This window comes from Urocitellus parryii, chromosome 7 (assembly GCF_045843805.1).
Source record: "Urocitellus parryii isolate mUroPar1 chromosome 7, mUroPar1.hap1, whole genome shotgun sequence".
NCBI classification, from domain to species: domain Eukaryota; kingdom Metazoa; phylum Chordata; class Mammalia; order Rodentia; family Sciuridae; genus Urocitellus; species Urocitellus parryii.
The window spans coordinates 141,552,590-141,576,705 of record NC_135537.1 but is presented as its reverse complement, the minus strand read 5'-3'; the positions used below and the strand labels follow the sequence as shown (position 1 = coordinate 141,576,705).

Genomic DNA, 24,116 nt, shown 5'->3' with positions numbered 1-24,116 from the left:
TTATCTCCATCCCCAACTTGACCTCCATCGCCATGACCGGAGCCCCTCCTCAATTCTCCCTCTTAGCCCCATTCACATTCTCCCACCCCCACAGAATGGATCTTCCCCTAAGCTGCAAATCCCCTTGGAGTCCAGCACCCCTCAACTGTGTCCCTGCCAGGTCCCAGTATATTCTTCATGGCTCAGAGCCATGCCCCAATGACAAAACAGATTGGAAAGATTATCCCTGGAGAAGCCCTCTGCTTCCTGATCCCATTTGGGTTTTAAAGGTTAGATGCTTTTGTTATATATATTTATTGATTGGTTGGTTGGTTTATTTTTGGTACCAGGGATTGAACCCAGGGGCGCTTAACCACTGAGCCACATCCCCAGTCCTTTTTATTTATTTATTTTTAAATTTTGAAACAGGGTCTTGCTAAGTTGCTGAGGTTGGCCTCGAACTTGCAATCCTCCTGCCTCAGCTTCCTGAGCCACTGGGGTTATAGGTGTGCACCACCACACCCAGCTAGATGCTTTTAAGTGGTAAAAATTATTTCAGCCGGGGGTGCAGCTCAGAGGAAAAGCATGTGATTAGCAGGCGTGAGGCCCTGGGTTCTGTCTCCAGTACCAAAAAACAAAACAAAACAAAAACCCAAATGCATTCAGATGAAACAAGATGAGTTGCAGTTTGGTAGCCAGATAGACCTCAACACAGTCAGGAGAAAGGAAAGACGGGGAAACATGCTCAGAGGAACCCCAAAAGGAGGCAGTAGCCACCTTCTGGGGGGTCTGGAGCATGACTGATTGGATCAGGGCCGAGGCAGGGTGATGGACAGAAGCCGAAGCAAGGAGGCTTTGCCTGCTTGTTTAGGGATGACTGCCACTGTCATGAGCATCCCCTGGTCTCTACCCCGCCTGTGGCTCTTGCTTAGTCAGCTCAGATTAATGGGGCCGAGGAGAGAATTAGCTGAATCGTGATCTCTCAGGGAACTACTCGAGAGCCAGGTGTGAGTCACAGAGAAAAGGGAACCTATGCTCTCATGGCTATTCTGGAAGTTCTAGGGACTGTGCATCCCTCAAGACACCCACCCCCAAAGATGCAACAGAGAGCCCACTGGGAAGTCTGACCCTAACCCTCCACCCCATTCCCATGGGAGGGTGCATGGTCAGTTGGCTTCAAGCCTGCCCTCATATACCCTCTGAGGGCCCTCAGGTCTCCCCCAAATGAAACCTCTGCTTCTGTCAAACTACAACCAGTTCTAGTAGAGACACACACACACACATACACACACAGAATGGGGCGTGTCCCTGGAACCGGATTGCCCGGAGACAGTTGGAGGTACCACCTCCACTTGTAAATTCCACAGCCGTGTCCCAGACTGCACCAGCCTGTCAGTCTCGGAAGGCGAAGGATGTGGACAGGGATGGACACACACACATCCACATAACTGTGATCAGAAAGCCCAATTACCAGACTCTGCAGTGCCTCCCACATACAGAGCCTGAATGACCACAGCAGCCTTTACAATCAGTGGCAGTAGTGTCCCTGGCTCCCTGGTGGGGAGGTCCCTGCAGTTCACGTTGGGCCCGTAGAGCATGTGGCTTTAGAGACGTGACTCTGCTTTGCTGGGCCTTCCCATGAGCGTGGGCAATGTGCCTGAGGTGAGAGGGGTTCTGGAGAGGAAATCCTTTGGAATGGCAGTACCCAGACCAGGAGGATGTGATTAGCAGGCATGAGGCCCTGGGCAGTTAAGGGAACAAGGTAGGGGCTGGATGGGCTCAGAAAGAGACCCTCGGAGCCTACTACTTCTCCAAAGGCGTGACCGGGGACTCAGAACCAGCTTCACACAGCCCAGGAACCCAGAGGAGGGAGCAGGGTGCAGACACCTGCACAGCAGGGAACAATCCCTTCCCCTGGTGGGGCCTCAGTTTCCCTCCCTGTCACATTGAAAGGGGCTCGGGCGGGAGGACCTCCCAATGTGCTTCTCCCTCCAAAGTTTAGTAGATCCAGACAGATGACCACGTGCCCTGTCCAACCTGTCCCCGTGCTGGACAGCATGGGGGGAGGAGGTACACCAGTATATATTTGTCTTGTACTGAATCTATGTTATTAGTAGTGGTGGCAGAATTAATATTCCTAATAATAGATTAGTGATAATGAGCAGTCCTGATAATGATATGTACGGAGCAGGAGAGGAGCCCCTAGGCCATCTGCTGTTCCTACTTAGGTTGACAGATAAAGAGGGGACCCACCAGCTGGATGTGAGCCTGCCTGACCACCCCCGTAGGGAGCACCCTATGGGGCAATGGTAGAAGGTGATATTCCAGAGGACCAGGACCCCAGAGCAGGTTGTGATGCCAGATAAAATGGTGTGGTTTACCTTCCTCTGAGTGCTTTGACCTTCTGGTCACTCAGTGCCCTAGACAGCCAGGTGAGTTATGTAGGGCAGACACAGGATCCTATTTTAGGAAGGAGGAAATGAGGTTCATTCCCATAACTCACCTATGCCCATGGCAGAGCCAGAAGAGGACCTCCTGGGGTCCTTGGAGGACTCCCTGTGAAGAAAGGAAGGGGCTTTGTAGGGAGTTGGGGAGGAGTCTGGGCTCAGTGAATTCTTCAGGAGATAATGCCAGGTTAGGGGAGAACGTAAGACAAGGCTCCATGATTCCTGTTGATCTCACAGATCAAATCCTCAGCTGCCAATCACCGCCACAATCTATCGGCATCACACGCAGTTGGGGAGGGGGACACCAGGCTCAGCTGTGAATGACTTCATTATGGGAACAGAACTTCTGGGCCTCAGGGACACAGAGCTAAGGGTGCTTAGAGGCCAACAATGTCATCCCATCGCTCAGCCCACTCCTCCACTGCATCACCAGTCAGGGTGGCTGGAGGAAGTTTATAGGAAGTTGAAGGTGATGTTTCAAAATCTGGGGGTTAAAAAAAAACCCTCCTGGCCCTTCAGTCATTCCCTGTCAGTTATTCAATATTTGGCCCCCCCTTATCAGATGGTAGACTGAGGATCTGAAGGAAGTTTCTTCTCTGGAAATCAGTGTCTAAAGTCTCAGATCACTGCTTTCTGCTCACTGCCTTTGGGGAGGACTGAGCAGGCAAGAAGTTCCCATCCCCCAGCTCTCTAGGCCCCGAGAGTTCTACCTCCAAGTCCTTTGCCAGACCTGTCCTCACCACCAGACCCGTCATGACTTTAAAAACGCCTGGGAAAGGCAGGTGCAGTGGTGCACACCTGTAATCCCAGTAACCTGGGAGGCTGACGCAGAAAGATGATAAGTTCAAGACCAACCTGGACAGCTCAATGAGAGACCCTGTCTCAAAAAAAAAAAAAAAAAATATATATATATATATATATATAAAGATCTGGAGATGTAGCTCAGTAGTAGAGTGCCCTGGGTTCAATCCCCAGTTACACACACACACACACACACACACACACACACTGTGGGAAGCAGGGCACCATGGGGCTCTTTCCTAAGGTGCCAGCCCCAGGGTTTTCTGTTCTTGGATTTAAGAATGCCCCCACATCTGCTAACATTGTTCCTGGGAGCAAGATATAGGGGTGGGCTCACAGCCTCAGAGTGTAGACTCCAGCACAGGTAGGTAGGCAGGAGGCAGGAAAAAGCAGATCATGAATGAAACTCCAAAGAAAGAGTCAAATCCCTTGAGCCAGGAGGTGATCCGGTAGGGGTAGGAGGTCTCTATAAAGGGACATCTCAGGAGTAGGGAGAGTCCAGCAGAGCTGATCCCTCACACTGGGTGATTATGGCAGGGGAGAGAAGAGGATCTGGAAGATATGTGTCAGAAAGGATGAAAGGGACCTCTGAGGGATAGCTTTCCTTGTTTCCTTGAAATAAATTCCTTGCCATCTACAAAGTAAGATAGACCAAGGATATTCATCCATCTGTCCATCTATTTGGAAGATGTTCCAGCTTTCTATCCAGCATACAACCACCCTTTGTCCATCCAACTGTTCATCTATACATCTACCCATCCATCCATCCATCCATCTATCCAGAGAGGACAGAGCTGCTGGGAAGGGCCTGTGGTCCAGTGGCATTTATGGGGCATGTGACTTACCTGTCTGGCCTGGGGAGGCGGCCCCGCCCCAGCCCTGGGGCAGGGGGCTGGTCTAGGTTCTGGGGAGTATTTATACCCGGATGGAGGCTCCTGGGGAGCTGCAGACTGAATGACTCCCCGGAGCTGTGATGGTGGCCATGGCCCAGAGCCCCCCGTGAGTGCTTGCATTGGGCTCCTTTGGGACCAGGGCTGGGTGGCAAGGGCTGGAGAGGGACTGGAGAGCTGGGAAGCTGCTCAGTGGAGAGCTGGGAAGCTGCTCAGAGGTGACCAGGGATGCAAAAAGGGAAGTCATGCTGGATAAGGGGGAGTGGGAGAACAGGAAGCTGTCAGAGTCAGGCATCCACAGCAAAGGGGGGGGGGGCCCTCCCCAGAGAAGGAATGAGTCTATAGTTCTTAAATAGCCTCTGGAGATCACTTGGTGAATGGCAGGAAGGACAGGGCCCGCGGACTGAGATTTTAAGAATTAGTGCTAGATATCTGGAAGCACTTCCAGGTCAGCCCAGGCAGAGAAGGTGGCTCTAGTGTTTTTTCAGGATGGATGTACTGAGGGATGTTCTGCAATTGGCCTGCTTCCTGAGGCAGGGGGATGACCTAGGTGACTTTAGAAGAGACCTGATTTGGGGGATGGGAATGACACAGCGGCAGGTGTCAGCAGCTCAGTTTGAGAGCGTGGCAGAGTGCAGAGTACCCGGCTGCTTTTCATCCTTCCTTCTTCTTGCCAACTCCATCCCCAGCCCTTGTGCCACTACCGGCTTCTCAAAGCACTCTAGTCAGATCTCAAGGCAGGGGGCGGTTGACCCATTTCCTGAAACCAAAGAAGGAGCCAGATTCAGAGGGGCCAGAATGTTGCCCCCCCCAGCAGCCCCTTGATGATGGGAAAGGAGCTAGAACCCCCTTTCTTGGCACCCCCAGACTCTGAGTATTCCTGGGAGCACGAGCCTGAGGCACAGCCCCCAGGCCCTTCCCTGCCACCCCCGCAAGGTAATTACCCAGCTGCTCCAGGGGACCCCTCCCAGCTGCCAGGTCTGCGGGGCGGAGCCCCGGGTGGGGCTGCCGGCGAGCACTGGGCACGGCCCCACCCCTCGTAAAACATGCTGCCGCAGCCAGCAACAGAAACCATTAAGGCGGAACTGAGCCGGCTCCACCTTGCTCATAAAGGGCGGGTAGGAGGCTGCTGGGTGGGAGGGGGCAAGGAGCATGGAGAGCCCCAAGAGGGCCCTCGGCGCCCCATACCTGCCTGGCCTCTGTGACTCAGCTGTCAACGGAGGATACAGGGGCAGACCCTCCCAAGAAAACCTCCACCTTCCCCCAGGAGGTTGAGGTGTTCCCAAGGTGGGGCCGGGTAGCATAGTGGTTAGGGAGTCTGGCTTTGAAGCCTGGGTCTGAATCCTGGTGAGCACAATTTACTAGCTGAGTGACTTGGGCAAGACAGGTTAACCTCTCAGAGCCTCAGTTTCCTGATCTATAAAAGAGATGACATACAGCACCTCCCTCCTGGGGTGTAATAATGCACACAACTATTCCTGGTTTCCTTGAGGATCTCCCCCAAGGAGTCTGCCAAGAGGCAGAGCAGGTGTGCTGGCCCAGCTGACCGCCCCACATATCATATACACCTCCATGAAACCAGCCTCAGCATCTTTTTTTCCAGGATGACTGGGGGAATACTGGGCACTTTACCACTGAGCTGCATCCCCAGCCCTTTTAATTTTTTTTTTTTTAAGACAGAGTCTCACTAATTTGCTGAGGCCAGTCTTAATTTGTGGGTCTCTTGCCTCAGTCTCCCAAGTCACTGAAATCACAGGATGCACTAGCATGCCCAGCCAGCCTCAGCATCTTAAGATGCACTGGTCCCTGTACCTCACTCTGCTTATAAGGGAATTCTGAAGTTCAGCAGGGGAAATGCCTTATCCAAAGTCACACAACCAGCAAGCAGGTTGCCCCCAGTCTTCACTTGGGTTAATTCCCAGTTGGCCCCTTTTGTCTGAACCAGGGAAAGGGAAACTGAGAGGTGGAGGGGTGGTGGCTGGAAGCCACACAGGCCTGGCTGTAAGATGGGCACAGAACAGGGATGCGGTCAATCCGGTTGCCAGCTTCCCAAGGGAACTTCCTCTGTACATCCTCCCTACTTAGGTCAGGGGCCATTTCTCTCTTCACTTAACTTCAGGGCAAATCGATCTGCTGATTCCATCCTCAACCCCACCTTCCCCTCCCCAGGCATGGCAGAAGGAGGAGAAGTTCAGAGAGCAGGGAGTAGACAGGGCCAGATGCTGAGGGCCTTCAGCCAGTGTTGCTGAGGTTGTGTTCCTAGAGCAGGTTCACCTGGGGCTGTGGCTGATCTCTTGAGAGATGAGAGTCAGGACGTGTGTGACTTTCCGTTTTAGCTGTGTGGCCCTGGGCATGTCATTCCCTCTCTCTGGACCTTCATTTTCTCCCCTAAAAAATGGGGTTAATGACTTTGCCCCTCTACCGATGGTGTGGTGATAAATGTTCACCCATCAGCTCTCAAAAACAAAACAAAAACAAAACAAAAACAAGCTCTCTGGTTCATAGTATTTGCTCATTTTTATGGGCAGAGACTTTGGCCATAGCCAATTTGGCCTGATTTCACTGGATGTGGGGCTGGGAAGAGGTGGGAGCAATTGACTCTCAGAGGCCCATGGCGGCCGTCCCCAATGTATTACTGCTCCCAGCCCTTGGGGCCAAAGGGAGGATGAAATGAGTGAAGATTCAGAAATGCAAAGTGAGCTGAGATGATTAAGGTCCTTACAGTTTGGGGGGAACTCAGGGTGCAACCTACCACTGAGCGACCTGGCTTCCAGTCCTGGAAGTGGTCAGATGGTGGCTTGCGGAAGCCTGGATTGAGCGATGGGCCATGAGAGTGCTCTGGGCTAGCTCTGGTGATCTGAGAGGGGAGGAGAGCGTCGGTTTGCTGACATTCGTACCCATATCCTCTCATCTCCCTGAAACTGAAACAGGATAAAGGTTAGAGGGCAATGACAAATTTCTTCTGAATGCAGATGTCAACCCCAGGACATTGAGGCCATCAGAGAGGCATCCTGAGGAATACAAAGCAACAGGGTCACTCCTCATTGCCACCCCAATCCCTGGAAAATTCTATAGGCACAGACTCTACTGCAAGGAAACAACTGAAATGACCTTTGAGGCCAGAGTCAAGAGGAGGGAAGTTCAGCCTCTGCCAGCCAGGGAGGCTGCTTCCAGGGAGACGGCAGTGGGAGGTACCCCTCCCCATCCCTAGAGCTCATGCCTTCTATTAACTCTGTCCCACTGCTAATTATTAATAATAGCTATCATTTATTGAGCACGTACTATGCATTAAGCTATTTACAAGCAATATTTCATCTAATCCTCCAGAGAGGTATGTATTATTAGCCCTATTTTACAGATGAGGAAACTGAGGCCCAGGAGAGGAAGTTAAGCCACTTGTCCACCCAAATTCCCACAGTGATCAGGATTCAGACTCAATTCTGACTCCAGATCATAGAGCTTCAAGAATTCTTCTTTAAAAAATATTTTGTTTTAGATGCAGTTGGACACAATACATTTGTTTTATTTATTTATTTTTATGTGGTACTAAGGATCAAACCCAGAGCCCCGCACATGCTAGGCGAGTGTTCTACTGCTGAGCTGACTTTCTTAGAAAGTCACTAAGCCTTTTCACTTGTAGGGCAAAGCTTCAGCTCAGAGGATCAAATAGTCACTATGGTCACTGAATCAAGTGTCATCATTTACAGAGAGGGGTTGCGGGGCTGGGGATGTGGCTTAAGCAGTAGCGCACTCGCCTGGCATGCGTGCGGCCCGGGTTCGATCCTCAGCACCACATACCAACAAAATGTTGTGTCCGCCGAAAACTAAAAAAATAAAATAAAATATTAAAAAAAAAGAGAGAGAGAAGGGTTGCAGTAGGCAGCCTCTCCCCATCCTCACAGTGAGCCTCTCCCATATATACCAACCAGAGGCCCTTGGCCCAACCACAGAGGCAGGAAAGCACTTTTCTTTATTATTATTTTTTTTTTTTAGTTATGGATGGACACAATACTTTTTTTAAAATTTATCTTTATGTGGTGCTGAGGATTGAACCCAGTGCCTCACATGTGCTAGGCAAGCACTCTATCATTGAGCCACAACCCCAGCCCCAGAAAAGCACTTTTGAATACAGGTGGTCAAGGACTCCCTCTTCCCTGGTCTTTCTTAGAAAGTCTCTAAACCTTTTCTCTGGGACTCACTTGTAGGGCAAAGCTTCAGCTCAGGGGATCAAAGAGTCACTATGGTAATCAGGTGTCATCATTTACAGAACCTGCCCAGAGGAAACCCTGGGCTGAGGGCCATTCAGGGACTTCTGCATCGTCAATGCAAATTAAGGGGTGGGCCTCTGAGTTCTGCATAACTTCTCAGGTTCTAATCCTGTCCCTAGGGACTTGGAAGAGGTGGGGAGCTGGTTTTGCCAAGGTATGAAAGTCACGGCTGGGAATAGTAACCTTCTGTTAAGGCCTCTGACGTGCAGGAACTCAGCCAGGGCTTACAGGTAACTCAGCCTGAGGAATAGGGGGTGGGCAAGGATGGGGTGAGGCAGATGCTGCAAGGGTGCTTCTGGGCAGAGCAGACCCTGGGGAGGAGGTGCAGACCAGAGCTGGAGCTCAGGGACCGCTCCTCAGCTTTGTAGCCGAAGAGAGCAGGGATGGGGGTCTGAGCCTCCTGAGGCCAAGCTGAGTAAAGGCCAGGCAAGGAGGGATAGCAAGGGTGGCTGCCACATAGGTCATTAGTCAGTCTACCCAGGGACACCAGGCCTGAAGCAGCAAGACCATCAGAGAAACTGTAGAGACTAAGGGTCAGAGGCCCTTGGGCCCAGCCATGTTCTGCAAATTGATGTGTCCCTGAGCATGTTTTATGTGCCAGGACCTTAAACACATCACCTCATTTTATCCTCATGAAGCCTGTAGGGTGGGTCCACGTGCCCCATGTACCAGATAAGGAAAGGGAAATACAGAGTTACACAGTGTGTTCAAAGTCACACAGCCAGGAAGTGACAAGGCTAGAGACCTCAAAGTCAGGTCGTCCCAAGTCCCAACCCTTGTTCTTCACCATGCTACCCCACTCCAGAGAGGGGAGTGCCCCCCATTTTACAGTGCCAGTGATCCGAGGGACAGGGCCCACAGCCTCGCATCTGGAAGGGATGGGGATGCCTTGGGAAGGTGCCAAGTCTGTGGCACCACCTCCTGGAAAGGCAGCACAGGCCCCGCTGTCCAGGAGGAGCCGTCTAGGGATCAAGGGCCAGGCCAGGGCGGTCATGCGGAGCCAGAGATGGGCTGGCTCGCACCTTGGGCCCCATGCCTGCTCCCTCTTGGTGTCCAGTTACGGCCAGCTCCTCGCTTCCCTGGTCACGCCACATTTAGCATTGCAGAGTGAGCAGGCTCTGCGACATGGAGAAGGGGCGGTGGGGACTCTTGAAGGGGCGGGAGAGCCTCCCACCTGGGCCTCAGCTACCAGCCCCCTCTCAGGCTCATCCCTGTGACACTTTGAGCAAGTCCCCTCCCTTCCTTGTCCCCATTACCCTGTGCATCAAATGCGGAAGATGGTTAATTCAGCAAAGATGTGTCAACCTCTAGCTGGACACCAAGAGGCTAATCAGACTCCTCCCTCTCGGAGTTCCCAGCGGAGGGTGCCTGGGAACAGCACAGCTATCTGCTCTTGCTTGAGGGGGAAGGGATAAGTGTAAACCTCATACTTTTCTTGCTGCCTTGCCCCCGAAGCGTATCCCACCAGATTCTGATCCCCACCAAATAAGCCATAAGAGAAATGCCACCTCCAGAATCAGCCAAATTGACATTTGTGTTCTGACTCTGTCAAGGATTGACTGTGTGACTTGGGCAAGTCACTTAACCCCTCTTGATCCTCAGTTTCCTCACCTGAAAGATGGAGTTAATCATGTTCCTCCTTCACAAGTTTGTTCTGATAAACTGATGAAAAATTTGTCCAAAGCATCGGCACAGTGGCCACCCTAGAGCAGACCCTCCGCCACCAGTAGCTTTGATCAGAGCCCGCTGCAGCCCTGGGGAGTGAATTCAAGATGAACTGCCTTTTGCAGGAGGTGACAGAAGGTGAGAACAGGAGGATAATGATAATTGGAGCCATACCGATAATATCAATCAGGAGAACCGAAGTGTATCAAGCGCTTCCCCTGCTCTAGGCACTGCGTTCTGAAGCAGGCCCTGATTTCATTTACTACTCAGAACAGCCCTGTGAGGTAGGTCCTGTCACTGGCCCTGTTTTGCAGATGTCACCGCTGAAGTCAGCTTTGCTGACTCAGCTAGGAAGAAAGGGCCAAGCCTGGCCCTGAGCCCTGAGTCCTCTTAACCATTCCACTGTGCAGGGGTCAGGGTTCTCCTACAATTCCAGAAGCTCTGAGCCCTTGAATATCTAGTCCAAGCCCCTCATTTTCCATGCGGGAACCGAAAAGTTCAGAAAGGGTCAGTGGCCTGGGCTGGCGTCACTCAGTGGTTAGAGCACGTGTTTAGCATTTCATGAAGCCCTGGTTTCCATCCCCAGTGCCAAAAGAATAAAAGGAAGGGGCAGTGGCCTAGGCAAAGTCACAGGCAAGGGAGTTTTGAAGGGCATAGGTGAAAACAGCACTTGCTAGCATAGTGGGTTGTCAAGGCAGCAGGCACCCAGGACCCCCTGAGTACTCAGATGCACACTTGTGATTGTTCCAGCTAGGCTAAGGGCCCTAGGGGCCAATGAGGCCCAGCCTCTGCATTACTGGGGCTGCTCCCACCACCTCTGTCCTGTATCTGATCCACTCCTCCCTCTTTTGGGGGGCCTGCCCAGTCACACAACAGGGCCACATATCCTGACCCTTCCTTGTAGACACAGGAGACCAAGCCTGAGGAGCCAGAAACAGGGTACTCCACATCTGCAGAGCTTAAGAACAGTCAAGACCCCTCCTCCTGGCTCATTTGCTGTCTGTCTCTACCAGTGTTCTCTGTCTCTCTCTGTCTCTCTCTGTCTCTCTCTCTCTCTCTCTCATACTGGCCCCTGACACACACACACATCCAAACGGCAGGCTGGAGGCAGGGTTCCAGCCCAGGGATGCGGTAGGAATGGAGGTGGTGGACCTGGGTTGGTCACTCCTGGATGTTGGTCCTCATTCTCATCACAGCCGGCTTTCTTTGAGGCCAGGACTGGGTGATGGTGTCGCTACTCCCGCCACAGTCTGACGTCACGCTGCCTGGCCCCACCAGACTGGAGGGCGAGCCCCAAGGGGACCTCATGCAGGCTCCGGGCCTCCCAGGCTCCCCTGCTCCACAGAGTGTAAGTACCTGGCTCCTAGCCTTGGACAAGGCAGCAAGTACCTGCAGGGGTCCCTTTTACCAGCAAACGAGTACTATGTGACTCTGAGATCCAGAAGGGATCTGATATGGGTCTCCATTCACCCCTTCAGTCTGAGGCTTTCCCAGAGAGGGGCCATGGAGTCTCATCAGCCTTGGGCCCCCCAAGTATCAGAGCAGTATGCCCTTATCAGATTGGGGCTCCAAGGACAGGCTTTGTCTTGTCCATCATTTGTGGGTCCCCAGAATTCAGCCACATTCTATCACAGAGTAGGCTCCCGGGAGGTCCCCAGGCCTGGTCCAGCCCCCACTCATAGCCTCTCTGTCCTCTGTCTACCCAGAAGCACGCCGGCTTCAACTGCTCGTCATTTGTGCCCGACGGTCCTCCAGAGAGGGCACCCTCACTGCCCCCACACAGCCCGAGCATTGCGTCACCAGGCCCCGAGCAAGTCCAGGGCCACTGCCCAGCCGGCCCTGGCCCAGGGCCTTTCCGGCTTTCACCCTCAGATAAGTATCCTGGCTTTGGCTTTGAGGAGGGCCCAGCAAGCAGCCCTGGGCGCTACCTCAAGGGCAACCACGTGCCCTTCCACCCATACAAGCGGCATTTCCATGAGGACATCTTCCCTGAAGCCCAGACCGCCCTGGCCCTGGATGGACACTCCTTTAAGACCCCAGGGGCAATGGAGGCCTTTGAGGAGATCCCCGTGGACGTGGGGGAGGCCGAGGCCTTCCTGCCTGGTTTCCCTGCAGAGGCCTGGTGCAATGGGCTCCCTTACCCCAGCCAGGAGCATGGCCAAGTCCTGGTGAGTACCAATGGGGGCATCCCACCTCCCTCTGTCCTGTTCCTGATGGCTAGAAAGAGTCCTCTGAGATCAGAGTCCCCCACCGTCCCTTTACAGACCTTGCCTCTCAAGATCAGGGAAGCAGCAAACTCAGAAACGTTGGGGCTTCTTGGTTCCATCTGGGTCTCCTGGTCACTGAGGAGGGGATGCTGGCTTGGATGGGCATGGAGGGGACAGATGGGGGAGGCAGGTTAAGCTAAGTAAACTGGCATCTTCCCAGAAGCTCCTGAGTCAGGATTCCAGAGTGTGACTTCTTTCTGTTTGTTCAAGTGTCAAGAATCCCCAGCCAGACCAACACACCCATATGCAAATGTGAGAAGAAAAACACATTCCAGAGGCCAGGAGAAAGGGTTTAGGGAGGAGCCTCAGAGCACAATTGCCCCCTCTTCTGCATCACCCTACAGACCGGAGACAAGGAGTTGTAAGGTTTCAGTCATCTCAAGGGACCCTTCCCAGCCCCATTCTTTGCCTAAAGTGAGGCCTGGGTATATTCATAGAAATATCTTGAAAACACCTTGGGAGCCCAACATGTCCTTCCACAACCACACGCTCAAGCTGTGTGACTTTGGGCAAGTCATTTAACCTCTGTGAGCCTCACTGGAAAAGAAAGGTTAAGGGTATCTATCTGCCTCATAGGATTGTTGCTTTGCAGAGTTAAGGAAGCTTGCTTCCTGCTCCCAGAGCTGGCTTGTAGGTCCCTGAAGCAGTGACTGAGTGGGCTTAGCCTAGGCTGTGCCTACTCCACACCAGCCCTCCCCATCTCTAACTTTCAAACAGATCTCGAGCAGGGCATGGTGGCCCACGCCTGTAATCCCCAGCAGCTCAGGAGGCTGAGGCAGGAGGATTGCAAGTTCAAAGCCAGCCTTAGCAACTCAGCAAGGATGTTAAGCAACCTAGTGAGACCCTGTCTCAAAAAAAAAAAAAAAAAATAGGAAGGGCTGGTAATGTGGTTAAGTGCCCCTGAGTTCATTCTGCAGTACCAAAAGAAAAATAAATAAATAAAACTGGGTCCGGGCCCAAGCCAGTCCCAACACAGGAAGGAAGGTAGAGAAAGCAGAGGGATACATATCAAGTGTGGTCTAGATAGGAGCCTATTCTGGTTCTGTAAACCTTTGACAGCTTCTTCTCAGGCCCCTTGAATATGGCAGCAACCACATCATATCAACTACTATCGCCAAGTGTCTGCTCAGTACCAGCTCCTACTCATTCTGCCACAAGCTTTCTCTTGAAGCCCATTTAATTCTCACAATAATCCTTTAGAGAGTTCCCACGGTCCCTATTTTGCAGATGAACAAACTGAGGCTGTAGAGGCCATGTAACTTGCCCAAGGCATCCCCCAGCCTGAAAATGGTAAAGCTGAGATTTAAGTCCACACCCTTAACCATGCAGAGAAAAACTTGAGCCCAGAGACCCACAGCTAGCAGGTTGCCTCGCTGGGTGACCTGGGGCACAATGCTTCCCCTCTTTGGGCTCAGCCCCATCATCTATCAAATGAAGGGGTTGGACACAAGCACTCTTGGCCCTTCCAGGCCTGAGATTCTGCGATTGTGCCAATCTCTGCATCAGTATCCCCAGGGCACACCCAGAAAGAGGGCACAGCTGATTTGCCCCTTTGGGCCTAGGCACTGGTTTGCCAAGGAACCTTCTAACCCCAGGTAGAATGGTCCACCTTCTCCCAGGCAAGTCCACCTGCCAGGACCTGGCTGCACACCCCTGCTGTCCCTATCAGGTTAGAGCTCTGTGCTAGGCCCTGAGGACCCCACATGGTCCTCACAGAGATCTCTGGCCCTACCCTAGGTAGGCTCAAAGTGACCACTGACAAGTCTCACCCACTTCTCTGTGTGGCCTAAACTCAGCCTCTCACCTGCAGTGAGATGTATGTGGTACAGGGAGTGCTGTGGAAGCTGGCCCCAGTTCCACAACCACCTTGCTGAGTTTCCTTGTGAAAATCCCTTCCCTTCTCTGTTCTCTGTTCCTTCTCAAGGACTAAGCGTTGGGAAAGGCAGAGCTGGGGTGGCTTTTGTGGGAATTTCAAGACAAGGGAAAGAGGAAGGGAGAGAAATAAGGCCCAACCTAGTCATCTGCTCTCTCTTCCAGCAGGCATCCGAGGTCAAGATCAAGCCTCCAGCTCTGGAGAATGGTCCTGGGATGTACTGCTACCAACCCCCCTTGCAGCACATGTACTGCCCCTCCCAGCCCCCTTTCCACCAGGTGGGTCTGAGGCAAGTGGCATGCTTCCCGGGCTCTCAAGATATTATGTGGTGTGTGTCGTGTGTGGTGCAGTGAATAGGTGTGTACTCATGTGCACATCTGGATGGGCAGGTGTAGGCAGCAGGGCCCTGAACTTTTCAGGCTAGACCACCCCTGGTAGGGGGGGAGTGATTAATAGGGAGACAGAAGCAACTGTCGTTCTCTAGGGGTAGGAAGGGTTTGTCTGGACCCTTGGCAGGGCCTGAGGGGCTCAAACAAGAGAGTAGGGCTGAGACTGAGGCAGGGCCTCCAAGAAAAGGAGGGAGAAGAAGAGCCAGCCCCAACGAAGAAAACAGGGCAGAGAGAAAACTGTGTCATGTGACATCAGGCTAAGCTCCACGATCAGGGGTCCCATCTCTAGGTTACATCGTGCTGTATGGCCTTGAACTCAAGAGGATAGGCACCAGGTGTGGGACTACAGGCCTCCCAACCCAGAGGGCTCCAAATCCTCATCACCTTGGTCCTTTCCCCACCCCGCTGCCCAACGTCGGCCCCTCCCAAATGTGAAGGATGCCAAGTAATTGCCCCACACTGGCAAAGGATGGAGGTTTTTTAAAAGAGAAAGAAAAAGAGCCCCAAGAGCAGCCAGGCAGCTCCCTGGAGTCACCGGGCAAGACACAGCAAGTGGCTGCCCAGCGCCCAGCTCCATCCACCTGCAGCCTGGCACTGAGACAGGCCCTGCCTGTGGAGCAGGTTCTACTCCCAGTTCTTTGGCATTGGCCGGGATCTTGGCCAAGCAAGAGGGAGGAGGGGGATCAGACGGCCTCCCCTGTGGGCGAGAGAGATAGAGGAAAGCAAGGGAATGCCCAGCACAAGGCACATCCTCCCTTCTTGATGGGTCTGGCTGCAGTGGCCATAGCTAGGCAGAGGCTCCTGGTCTCACCCAGTGTAGGAGATGTACCTGAGGCAGCTTGTCCTGTCAAGGGCTGAGCCACTGCAGGATAAAGGGACAACCAGGTCTTCGGTGGCCTCACCATGCCTGGCCTTGCTTTGATGCCCTCTGCTGTCAGCACCCCTCCTCAAACAAGATGGCCGCACCCAGGGCTTTATGGAACCCAAGAGAGGGTGACTCAGGCACTCAGTGTCTCTCAGTGACCTGGAAAGAGCACTTCAGCCTGGAGCAGCTAAGGGAGTCAGAGTCTCCTACTCCCCTGCCCCCATAAAACACCATCCCTGGCACCGCGGCCACTCCCTTTGCCGTAAAATCACCTCCCACCCCCACCTGCCCACCACCATGACCAGCTCTTTCAAAGAGCCACTGAAACTCGTAAAAGGTGGCAGTGCCCAGCAACCGCCCAGGCTGGACATCCCACTTCCGTCCCAGTACTCCAGGAGCGCAGGGAGGCCTGGAGTGCCTGCCTGGGAGGGGGTAGAGGCCACGGGCTGTGCCTCACTCTCTGCAGCCCGGCTGGGCTTCATCTCATCCCTGTGGCAACCGAAGTACCTTAAAGGGCTAGAGAAAAGGAACTTGGAGGCCTCTGAGTTCCAAAACGGGGATGTCTTCTCAGACACTCACATGTCCACACTGTTGGCTACGCCTCAGCTCTGCCGTGGGGGTGATGGAGTTCATGACCAGGGAGAGGAGAATCTGACCTCATCTTCTCTGGATGCATATGAAGAGGGGAGGGAAGACCCCCTCAGAAAGGCTGGGTACCATGGCAATCACTCTTCCCCCTTCAACCTCTCCAGTATTCACAGGGTGGTGGCAGCTACCCTGTACCCTATCTGGGCTCCTCTCACTATCCATACCAGCGGATCGCACCCCAGGCCAGCGCTGATGGGCACCAGCCACTCTTCCCCAAACCCATCTACTCCTACAGGTACATCTCCCAGCTCCCCTTGGGCAGAAGGAGGAGGGGTGAGTGGGCCGTTGGGGAAACTGAGGCATGGAATCCTCAGTGCATAAGGGTAGTGACACGGTATGAGCCAGTGAGCTTCAAAAGGAGGCTGGAGAGCGGACCCCTGAAAGGGAGCAACGGATAGACTTGATCACCTCCGACCTCTTGTCTACACCTGAAGATCTGATTCCGCAGATTCCGTGTTTTGTGTGAATCTGCTGAACTCTAACCTCCTGGGGCCCGGGGCCAGGGATTGGAGTTTAGGGAAGATACCCATCACCTTGCCCATCTCCCCAGATATACAGAAAAACCCCCACTCCAAAGCTCTACTGGAAATAAATGAGAGATAAGGGCTTCAGATGTAACTCAGTTACCCACCCTCTGCCATTCCTGGTGGGACTTCTCAGGGGCTGGGAGATTAAGTACCAGCAGCATCCAGCCTATCTGGGGGACCCTTCCATCTGTCCTTTCAATCATCCAACCATCAGTGACACTTGACCTAATGTATGCCAGGCCTCAGGGAGAGATCAGGTCCTCTTCTGAGCTGATGGACGCTCAGAAAAAAGAACTCAGACATGAGCCAGGAGCACAGAGAGGGGATTGGTGGAAGGCCAGATGGTGCATGGAAAGGAGCATACAGAGGCAGACCTTATAGCCCAGCAAAACTGGGGACAAGACCAGAATCTGGAATTTACTAGAAGTGAAACTTAGGCAAGTTGTTTGATCTCTCTGAGCTTCTATTGATTCATCAGGGAGAGAGGAAAAAAAAAAAAAAAAAAAGGTCAAGAGACAGCAACTCGGGCTGTTGGAAGGATTAAGTAAGAGAATGTAGGGGCTCGTCAGACTTCCATTGACTCCCCACTACCTGGCACTCATGCAAGTGGCCAAGGGCCGACTAGTGAGGACTGGTAGTGACAGCTCCTGTATAAGGAGGGCTTCTATGTTGAGGTGTCATTCCTCCCCACCACTGAGTAGTTGTTAACTCTTTTTACTCTAAAGATGAGGAAACTGACGTTCAGAGAGGTTAAGGCCCTCGCCCAAGGTCACGCCACTGGTCCCTGGCTAAGTCAGATGGAAGCCTTGCTTCTCAGACTCCACAAGGCCCTTGTTTATCTGTAATCCTCATCCCCTTTCCTTCAACTTGAACCTCACAGAGACTCTCACCAGAGGGGGGGCTTCTGGGGAGGGTCTCAGGACCAGGTCAAGAGGCTCAGACTCTCACGGGCTCTCTGTGTCTTCAGCATCCTCATCTTCATGGCCCTCAAGAACAGCAAAACCGGAAGCCTGCCTGTCAGCGAGATCTACAATTTTATGACGGAGCATTTCCCTTACTTCAAGGTGAGTCCCAGATCCATCGGCACCCGCCACCCCAAGTCCTGGACAAGTCAGGCCGGTCTAGAGCTGGAGGGTTCGGTGCAGAGATGAGAGGAGTTGGAAAAGCCAGCGAGGGTTTGTCCCCAGCACCACCGCCACCACCTGCTTTCCCTTGTCTCCACCTCAAAAGGACAGAGCTCCCTTAGGGGCTCTAGTAGAGAACAGAGAGCTCAAGCTGCTCCCTTGGTATCACACAGCAGATCTGGAGCTAGATCTTCTGCTGCAGGGAGGTGATGATGTCAGCCCTGATAGGCTTCAGGGAGCATCCACCCACCCCAAGTGAGGAGAGAAAGTTGGGGGAAGAAATGAGAGGCTGTCCCCATCCTTACCCCCAGGATGCTATGGGGCTGAGGAATTCCCACAGGAGCCTGTCAGCCAAGGTGACAAGGGGTGCTGAAGAATCCACTGCCTTCCGGGGTGAGATTAAAATCTGCCTCTGTGGGCGGGCAGGCTCAGCTACAGTTCTACCAGAAAGTGGGGTGTGGGCTTCACAGTCTTCAAGTGTCCCAGGGAACCGGCTGGCTCACCTGACTCTGCCCCCACCCCTGGTGCAGAATCTGGTTCTTATCATCCACAGAAGGGACTTCTAGGGCTTCTACCCAACTCCCTCCCTAGAGGCCAGACAGATGTCCAACTCCCCAGATGGGCAAACATATCATCAGAGAGAGCAGTTCATCTACCCAAGGTTACACAGCAGGTGGCATCAGTTGCTGGGCCAAGCTGTTGGGCTTCATACCATCCCCCCCTTCCCCCAGACCCTTCTGCACAGTCCCCTTCTTCTGGGGTGGGTGTGGGGATGACCAGAGCTTATGTCTGAGAAGTGCCTTCTCCGAGATCTGCACCTGATGGATATGATCTCATCTGCTACCCAGGCAGAGGGTAGGAACGGAGGCCCAGGTAATCCAGAACTGAGCTCCACCTGCCAGTGGATGAGTCCTGCCCCCACCATCTACCCAATCGTCCTGCCTGAGGATAATTGGCACCTAATGTTCGAACAAGTTTTTGCTTGCTGAGCTGTCATCAGATAGGGAGTGGGCAAGAGGGTCAGAGTGGTCTGGCTAGGGAAAAGTATTTTGATCCACCAGAGATTCTGAAAAGAAGAGGAGGGGGAAGAGCGTTGTCTCTGGGATTCAAGAAGCATCAAAGCCTGAGTCCAGGGCTGCCCTCGCACCCTAGCAGGTCAGGGAACTGTACTCTCCCTAACCCCCTAGGCTCTTAGAGGGTCCTCCAGGACTTCCAGAGGCCAAGCCAGAGAAAGGGAAATGAGGTCCCTGCCTTCTCCTCCTCCTCCGAGCCTCCCTCTCTCCCAGCTCCTGGCCTGGCCCCCAACCCCTCCCTGCATCTCATCTTCCTGGCTTAATTATTTTTCCTGGGAGCTGTGTAATCCCTGTTTTATGGGGCCGAAGAGTGAAGAAGTCTAACAGCTTTTTTTTTTTTTTTTTTTATTCCAGTTGTTGTTCTTAACCAGTTGCGTCACTCCCTCACCCCTGAGTTTACATTTGACTTCAGAGAGTGAGCATCTGTGAGAATGGGAAGGGCCCCAAATGGCAGGGCAGGCCCTACAGGATGACCTGGGCAGGGCCCTTAGTTAGGGGACAGAGCTAGAGTCCGGGCTCTGTCCCTGCCTCCATGTGTGATCCAGCACTATGTCCTTTCTTCTCTGGACTTCAGTTTCCCAATCTGTAAAATGGTCGGGTTGGACCAGGTTGGCACAAAGGCTCCTTCCAACTTGGACGATTCCCCTCTGACTCATCTAAGGAATCAGTTGGAAGATTCTCCTACCTTCCATATCGTTCACTCCCCATTTGAAGGTCATTTTTCTGGACAAAGACAGTGTGGACTGTGGGATGGGGTGGCACTCATGCCCAAGGCAGCTGATGTGGGCGTCCCGTAGCCCTGTGAGTCAGGGATGTGGGACTGGGGAAGTGTCCAGCCACTGGACATAATTGTTAGTGCTGACCATTCCTCTTCCAAACAGGAAGTGACTGGGGTGGGGGCTGCCCTGGCATCCCAAAGTCACAGATTTATGGGGCCATAAAAGGCCCCAGTGCCCATTAACTCTGCCCATGGGGCGGCATAGCCTTGACTCCCAGGGGAGACTGTTGTGGGAATCAAAGTCTGGTCTGATGGCTTAAGAATCTTCTCTAATAACCCTGGGAGATTTGGGGGGGTCATTTCAACCAGCCCCCTGCCCCAGGCCAGCTGTCCCCAAGAAAGACTCCAGCAGTTGCTGCCAGCAACTTGCAGCCATGCTGGCATTAGGGCCCAGTTCTGCTGGGCGTGATTCAGCTTGGCTGCTCCCTGGGGCAAACGAGTTGGGGAGGAGGGAGTGGCCACCCCACGTTAACCAGAAACTATGGGCTGAATGAAAGAAGGGACAGGGGATGAGGGTGAAGGAGCCCTGCTGGTCCAAGCAGAGGTTCTGTCCACAGTTTCTGGGCTCAGAGCTGTCTCAGAGTCTGGAACAGAGCAGGAGATGGGGGATGGGAGGCCCACTGGCACCCCTGCCACCGCCTCTCACCCAACTGAGTCAGCCTAATGGTTTTTACAACCCTCCTTGGGCACAATTACTGCACTGGTGGCATGACCGGGCCTCCTAATGGGTGTTTATTCTGTTGGCACGAGCACCCCCTGCCTGAGGGCTGGCCCCCCCAGGCACACTCATGCAAACACACACCCACACACTCAGATGATCATGGATACACACACACACACATACTCAGAGAGACTTTCTCACACACAGCCCTTCTCTGGATCTTGTACAACCTCTCATTGCAGGAATTCCAGACCCATATCAGGAGATGCCACTCACCCTGGGAGACACACTTAGGGATATAGGCGCATGCTCACACACACTGAGCATGCACCACCCCCATGCACCAACACCCAGCAATGTGCTCAAACATATGTGCAACGTGGACACACACCCAGACACTCACCGGCCCCACCCATTTTTCTTTTCTCCTGAGTCTGCCTCAGAAAGGATGAGGCAGACCAGGAAGAGAGGCTTCCACAGCCTCCATCACTCCTTCCTTACAGCTGGACAGAGGACCCTGGAGTTGTAAGCTCCCATTGAATAGAGGGAGTCCACACGGGCCTGAAGGCTCCATGGAGGCTGGTCCTACTTCAGTGGGGGCATGGGTCAGGAGGTCTCTGTGGCACCCACCAGGCCTCAAATTCTCTGAAACATTGGGGTCCAGGGATAGGATGGGATGAAGGTGTGTTTTAGTTGAAAGTGAATTGTGGTCAAGGTTCCTGCCCACCCCTTCCCCACCACTGAAGGGTACAGAGCATGTACTAGGTACCGAGGAGGATGATACAGCCCAGAGTGGGTGGCAGTTCTGCATCCAAAGGAATGTTCTAGAGCCCAGCCCTGGAGCTGATTCTTGCTACCTGAGCCCAACTTAAATTCTTGCTTTGCTCTGCTGGGGCAGACCGCACCTGATGGCTGGAAGAATTCTGTCCGCCACAACCTATCCCTCAACAAGTGCTTTGAGAAGGTGGAGAACAAATCTGGAAGTTCCTCTCGCAAGGGCTGCCTGTGGGCCCTCAATCCGGCCAAGATCGACAAGATGCAGGAGGAGCTGCAGAAGTGGAAGAGGAAGGACCCCATTGCTGTGCGCAAAAGCATGGCCAAGCCAGGTGAGGGCAGCCCGGCCACCCAAGGAAGGGCCTGAGGACCTGTGAGCCTCAAAAAAAAAATGGGGCAGAGTCTGAGGGTTCCGAGGCTGGGGAGGCTGTGGAGGAGGAAGATTTCATGGTGTTCTTTCTTTTTTGGGCCTTTTCAGAAGAGCTGGACAGCCTCATTGGAGAAAAGAGGGAGAAGTTGGGCTCCCCGATGCTGGGCTGTCCGCCCCCTGGGCTGACAGGCTCCGGCCCCATCCGGCCCTTGGCACCCCCAACTGGCCTCTCCCAGCAGCTGCACTCAATCCACCCAGCTCCAGGACCCATGCCTGGCAAGAACCCCCTGCAAGACCTACTTGGGGGGCACGCACCCTCCTGCTATGGGCAGACGTACCCACACCTCTCACCCGGCCTGGCCCCTCCTGGACCCCCGCAGCCATTGTTCCCGCAGCCAGATGGGCACCTTGAGTTGCGGGCCCAGCAGGGTACCCCCCAGGACTCGCCTCTGCCTGCCCACACCCCACCCAGCCACAGTGCCAAGCTGCTGGCTGAGCCTTCCCCAGCCAGGACCGTGCATGACACCCTACTGCCAGACGGAGACCTGGGTACTGACCTGGATGCCATCAACCCCTCTCTCACCGACTTTGACTTCCAGGGTGAGCTGGGGGTAATAAAGGGGAAGTGGGACAGGACTAGAGAGGGGCACCTAGGAGTATGACCCATCCTCTCCAAGTCTCCATGCTGCCTGCCACCTGAGTCACCTGAGTCAGAAAGCCAGGAGCAGGTGTCGAGCCTCCCACTCCCTCCCTGCCATCCAGAGCACAGGGTCCAGAGGAACTCCCTTGCTCCAGTTTCCCTCCTCCTGGTACCCTGAAAGTGTTCCAGTTGACCCTGTCATCGAGCCACACTCAGCTCTGGCAAGACTGGAAAGAGCTCCTCGTTCTACCCCACACTCGATTGTGAGTGAGCATTCCCAGATGCATTCGCATTTTATTGGAGTTCAGCATTCAATGCCGAAAGAGAGACCCTCTCCCTGCAGGAGTGTGAGACCTCAGAGCCAGGCAGATCCTGGAGAGATTCAGGGCTAGTAGTCCAGGGAGAGAGTCTATTCACTGCACTCCATCTTGCCTGCTCCATCTCTGCATAAGGCCACCACACCCCACCCATTCCCATCCTGTGCAACACCAGGCCCTGTGACTATCCACAAGTGGTAGATTGCTGATGCAGGCCTCAGACTCTCCAGGCATGGAGGTGGAAACATTCACCAGCAGGTGTCAGGGAGGCAGCCTCCCCCTAGAGAGCCCCCAGTCTGATGGTCTAAGGTCTTGGGAAATAGCTTCACATAAATAGCTTCACATAAATCTTCAGGCCAGTCCAGAGATGGGGAGCAGGGCTCAAACAGCCTCTGGGGAAGTGTGGACATGTGGGAGACAATAAGCATCCACCTGTGCCCCTGCTAAAGATCAGGCATCCTGCTAGCTTTACCTCTGCCCCCTCTTGGACCTGTGGAACAGGAGGGAATATGAAACCCATTTCACAGAAGCACACAGAGGTTATATTACCTGTGCAAGATCGATTAGCTGGAAGGAAGGAATCAGGATCAGAATTCAGGTGGCCAAGGCCAACCCAGGGCTGTCAGAACCTCTTTCTCCAGACTCTGCAACCCTGTTGCCCAGGGCAGGCACCCAGTCTCTGATTGCCATCCTGCAGGTCATACGACCCAAACAGGGCTCAGGTGGTAGCACTGTTTGTTCCTCAGAGTCAGGTTTGCTTCCTAGCTCTGTCCCCATCCCCTGGGCTCTGCAATGGAGGAGGCCCAGGAAGCCATCCACTTCATTGGGTTCAGTGGCACATTGTGGGAAGACATTTGGTCTGGACTACAGATCCACCTTCCTTGGGGAGCTTAGACAGAAAACTAAGTGAAGAATTCCTGGGAGTCCCCCAGGTTTCCCCCAAGTGCCCAGTACCTGCATCAACCTTCAGGAGGCAGTTTTTAAATCCTTGATCCTCCCCAAGGTCTCTCCCTAAAATAACAACTTTAAAAAAAAAAAAAAAAAAAAAAACAAGAGCCACAGAGGTCACCTAGATCTAGGACTTTTTTTTTTTTAGTTGTAAGTGGACACAATATCTTTATTTTATTTGTTTTTATGCGGTGCTGAAGATCGAACCTAGTGCCTCATGTGTGCTAGGCAAGTACTCTACCACTGAGCCCCAGCCCCAGCCTTAGATCTATGACTTTCAGACTGCTGCATGGAAGTTGGAATCTGAGGCTCAGAGAGGGTCAGACACTGTCTGAGATCACAGAGCTGATGTCAGGGTCAGCCCCCCAGTCAGTGTCACTCCAATCCTGCTCTCTGTAGCATATGAAAGCCTCAGGTGGGTGGCAGACAGGGCTCCCCTCATGCCTCCCAGTGATGCTGATTTTCTCCTCCTCCTGATCCCCTAACTAGGAAACCTGTGGGAACAGCTCAAGGATGACAGCTTGGCCCTTGACCCCTTGGTACTGGTGACCTCGTCCCCAACATCATCCTCCATGCCACCGCCCCCACCACTGGCCCACTGCTTCCCCTCGGGGCCCTGTCTGGCAGAGACAGGCAGTGGGGCAGGCGAATTGGCACCACCAGGCAGCGGCGGCTCTGGAGGAGCCCTGGGAGACCTGCCCCTCACCACCCTCTACTCAGCGTTCATGGAGCTGGAGCCCACGCCGTCCACAGCCCCTGCTGGCCCCTCAGTGTACCTCAGCCCCAGCTCCAAGCCCATGGCCCTGGCATGA

General features: G+C 53.6%; 1 protein-coding gene across 3 annotated transcripts; it reads left to right on the top strand.

Moving 5' to 3' along the window:
* Positions 1-11,275: 11,275 nt before the first annotated feature.
* On the top strand, positions 11,276-24,116 carry Foxn1 (forkhead box N1). Of its 3 annotated transcripts, none has more exons than XM_026388996.2 (8): positions 11,276-11,398; positions 11,760-12,218; positions 14,355-14,468; positions 16,197-16,327; positions 17,587-17,683; positions 21,154-21,361; positions 21,508-21,999; positions 23,794-24,116. In XM_026388996.2, the coding sequence occupies exons 1-8, from the start codon at positions 11,276-11,278 to the stop codon at positions 24,114-24,116; spliced, it is 1,947 nt and encodes a 648-aa protein (XP_026244781.2). The 3 variants fall into 3 exon arrangements, with proteins under 3 accessions (XP_026244781.2, XP_026244779.2, XP_026244778.2); XM_026388994.2 differs by having other exon boundaries at positions 11,757-12,218; positions 14,358-14,468; XM_026388993.2 differs by having other exon boundaries at positions 11,757-12,218.

Coding starts and splice junctions, on each gene's coding strand:
- Foxn1 (XM_026388993.2), top strand. CDS start 11,276: ATGGTGTCGCTACTCCCGCCACAGTCTGACGTCACGCTGCCTGGCCCC. Junction 11,399..11,756: donor GCTCCCCTGCTCCACAGAGT/GTAAGTACCTGG, acceptor CTGTCTACCCAG/AAGCACGCCGGCTTCAACTG. Junction 16,328..17,586: donor AAACCCATCTACTCCTACAG/GTACATCTCCCA, acceptor CTGTGTCTTCAG/CATCCTCATCTTCATGGCCC.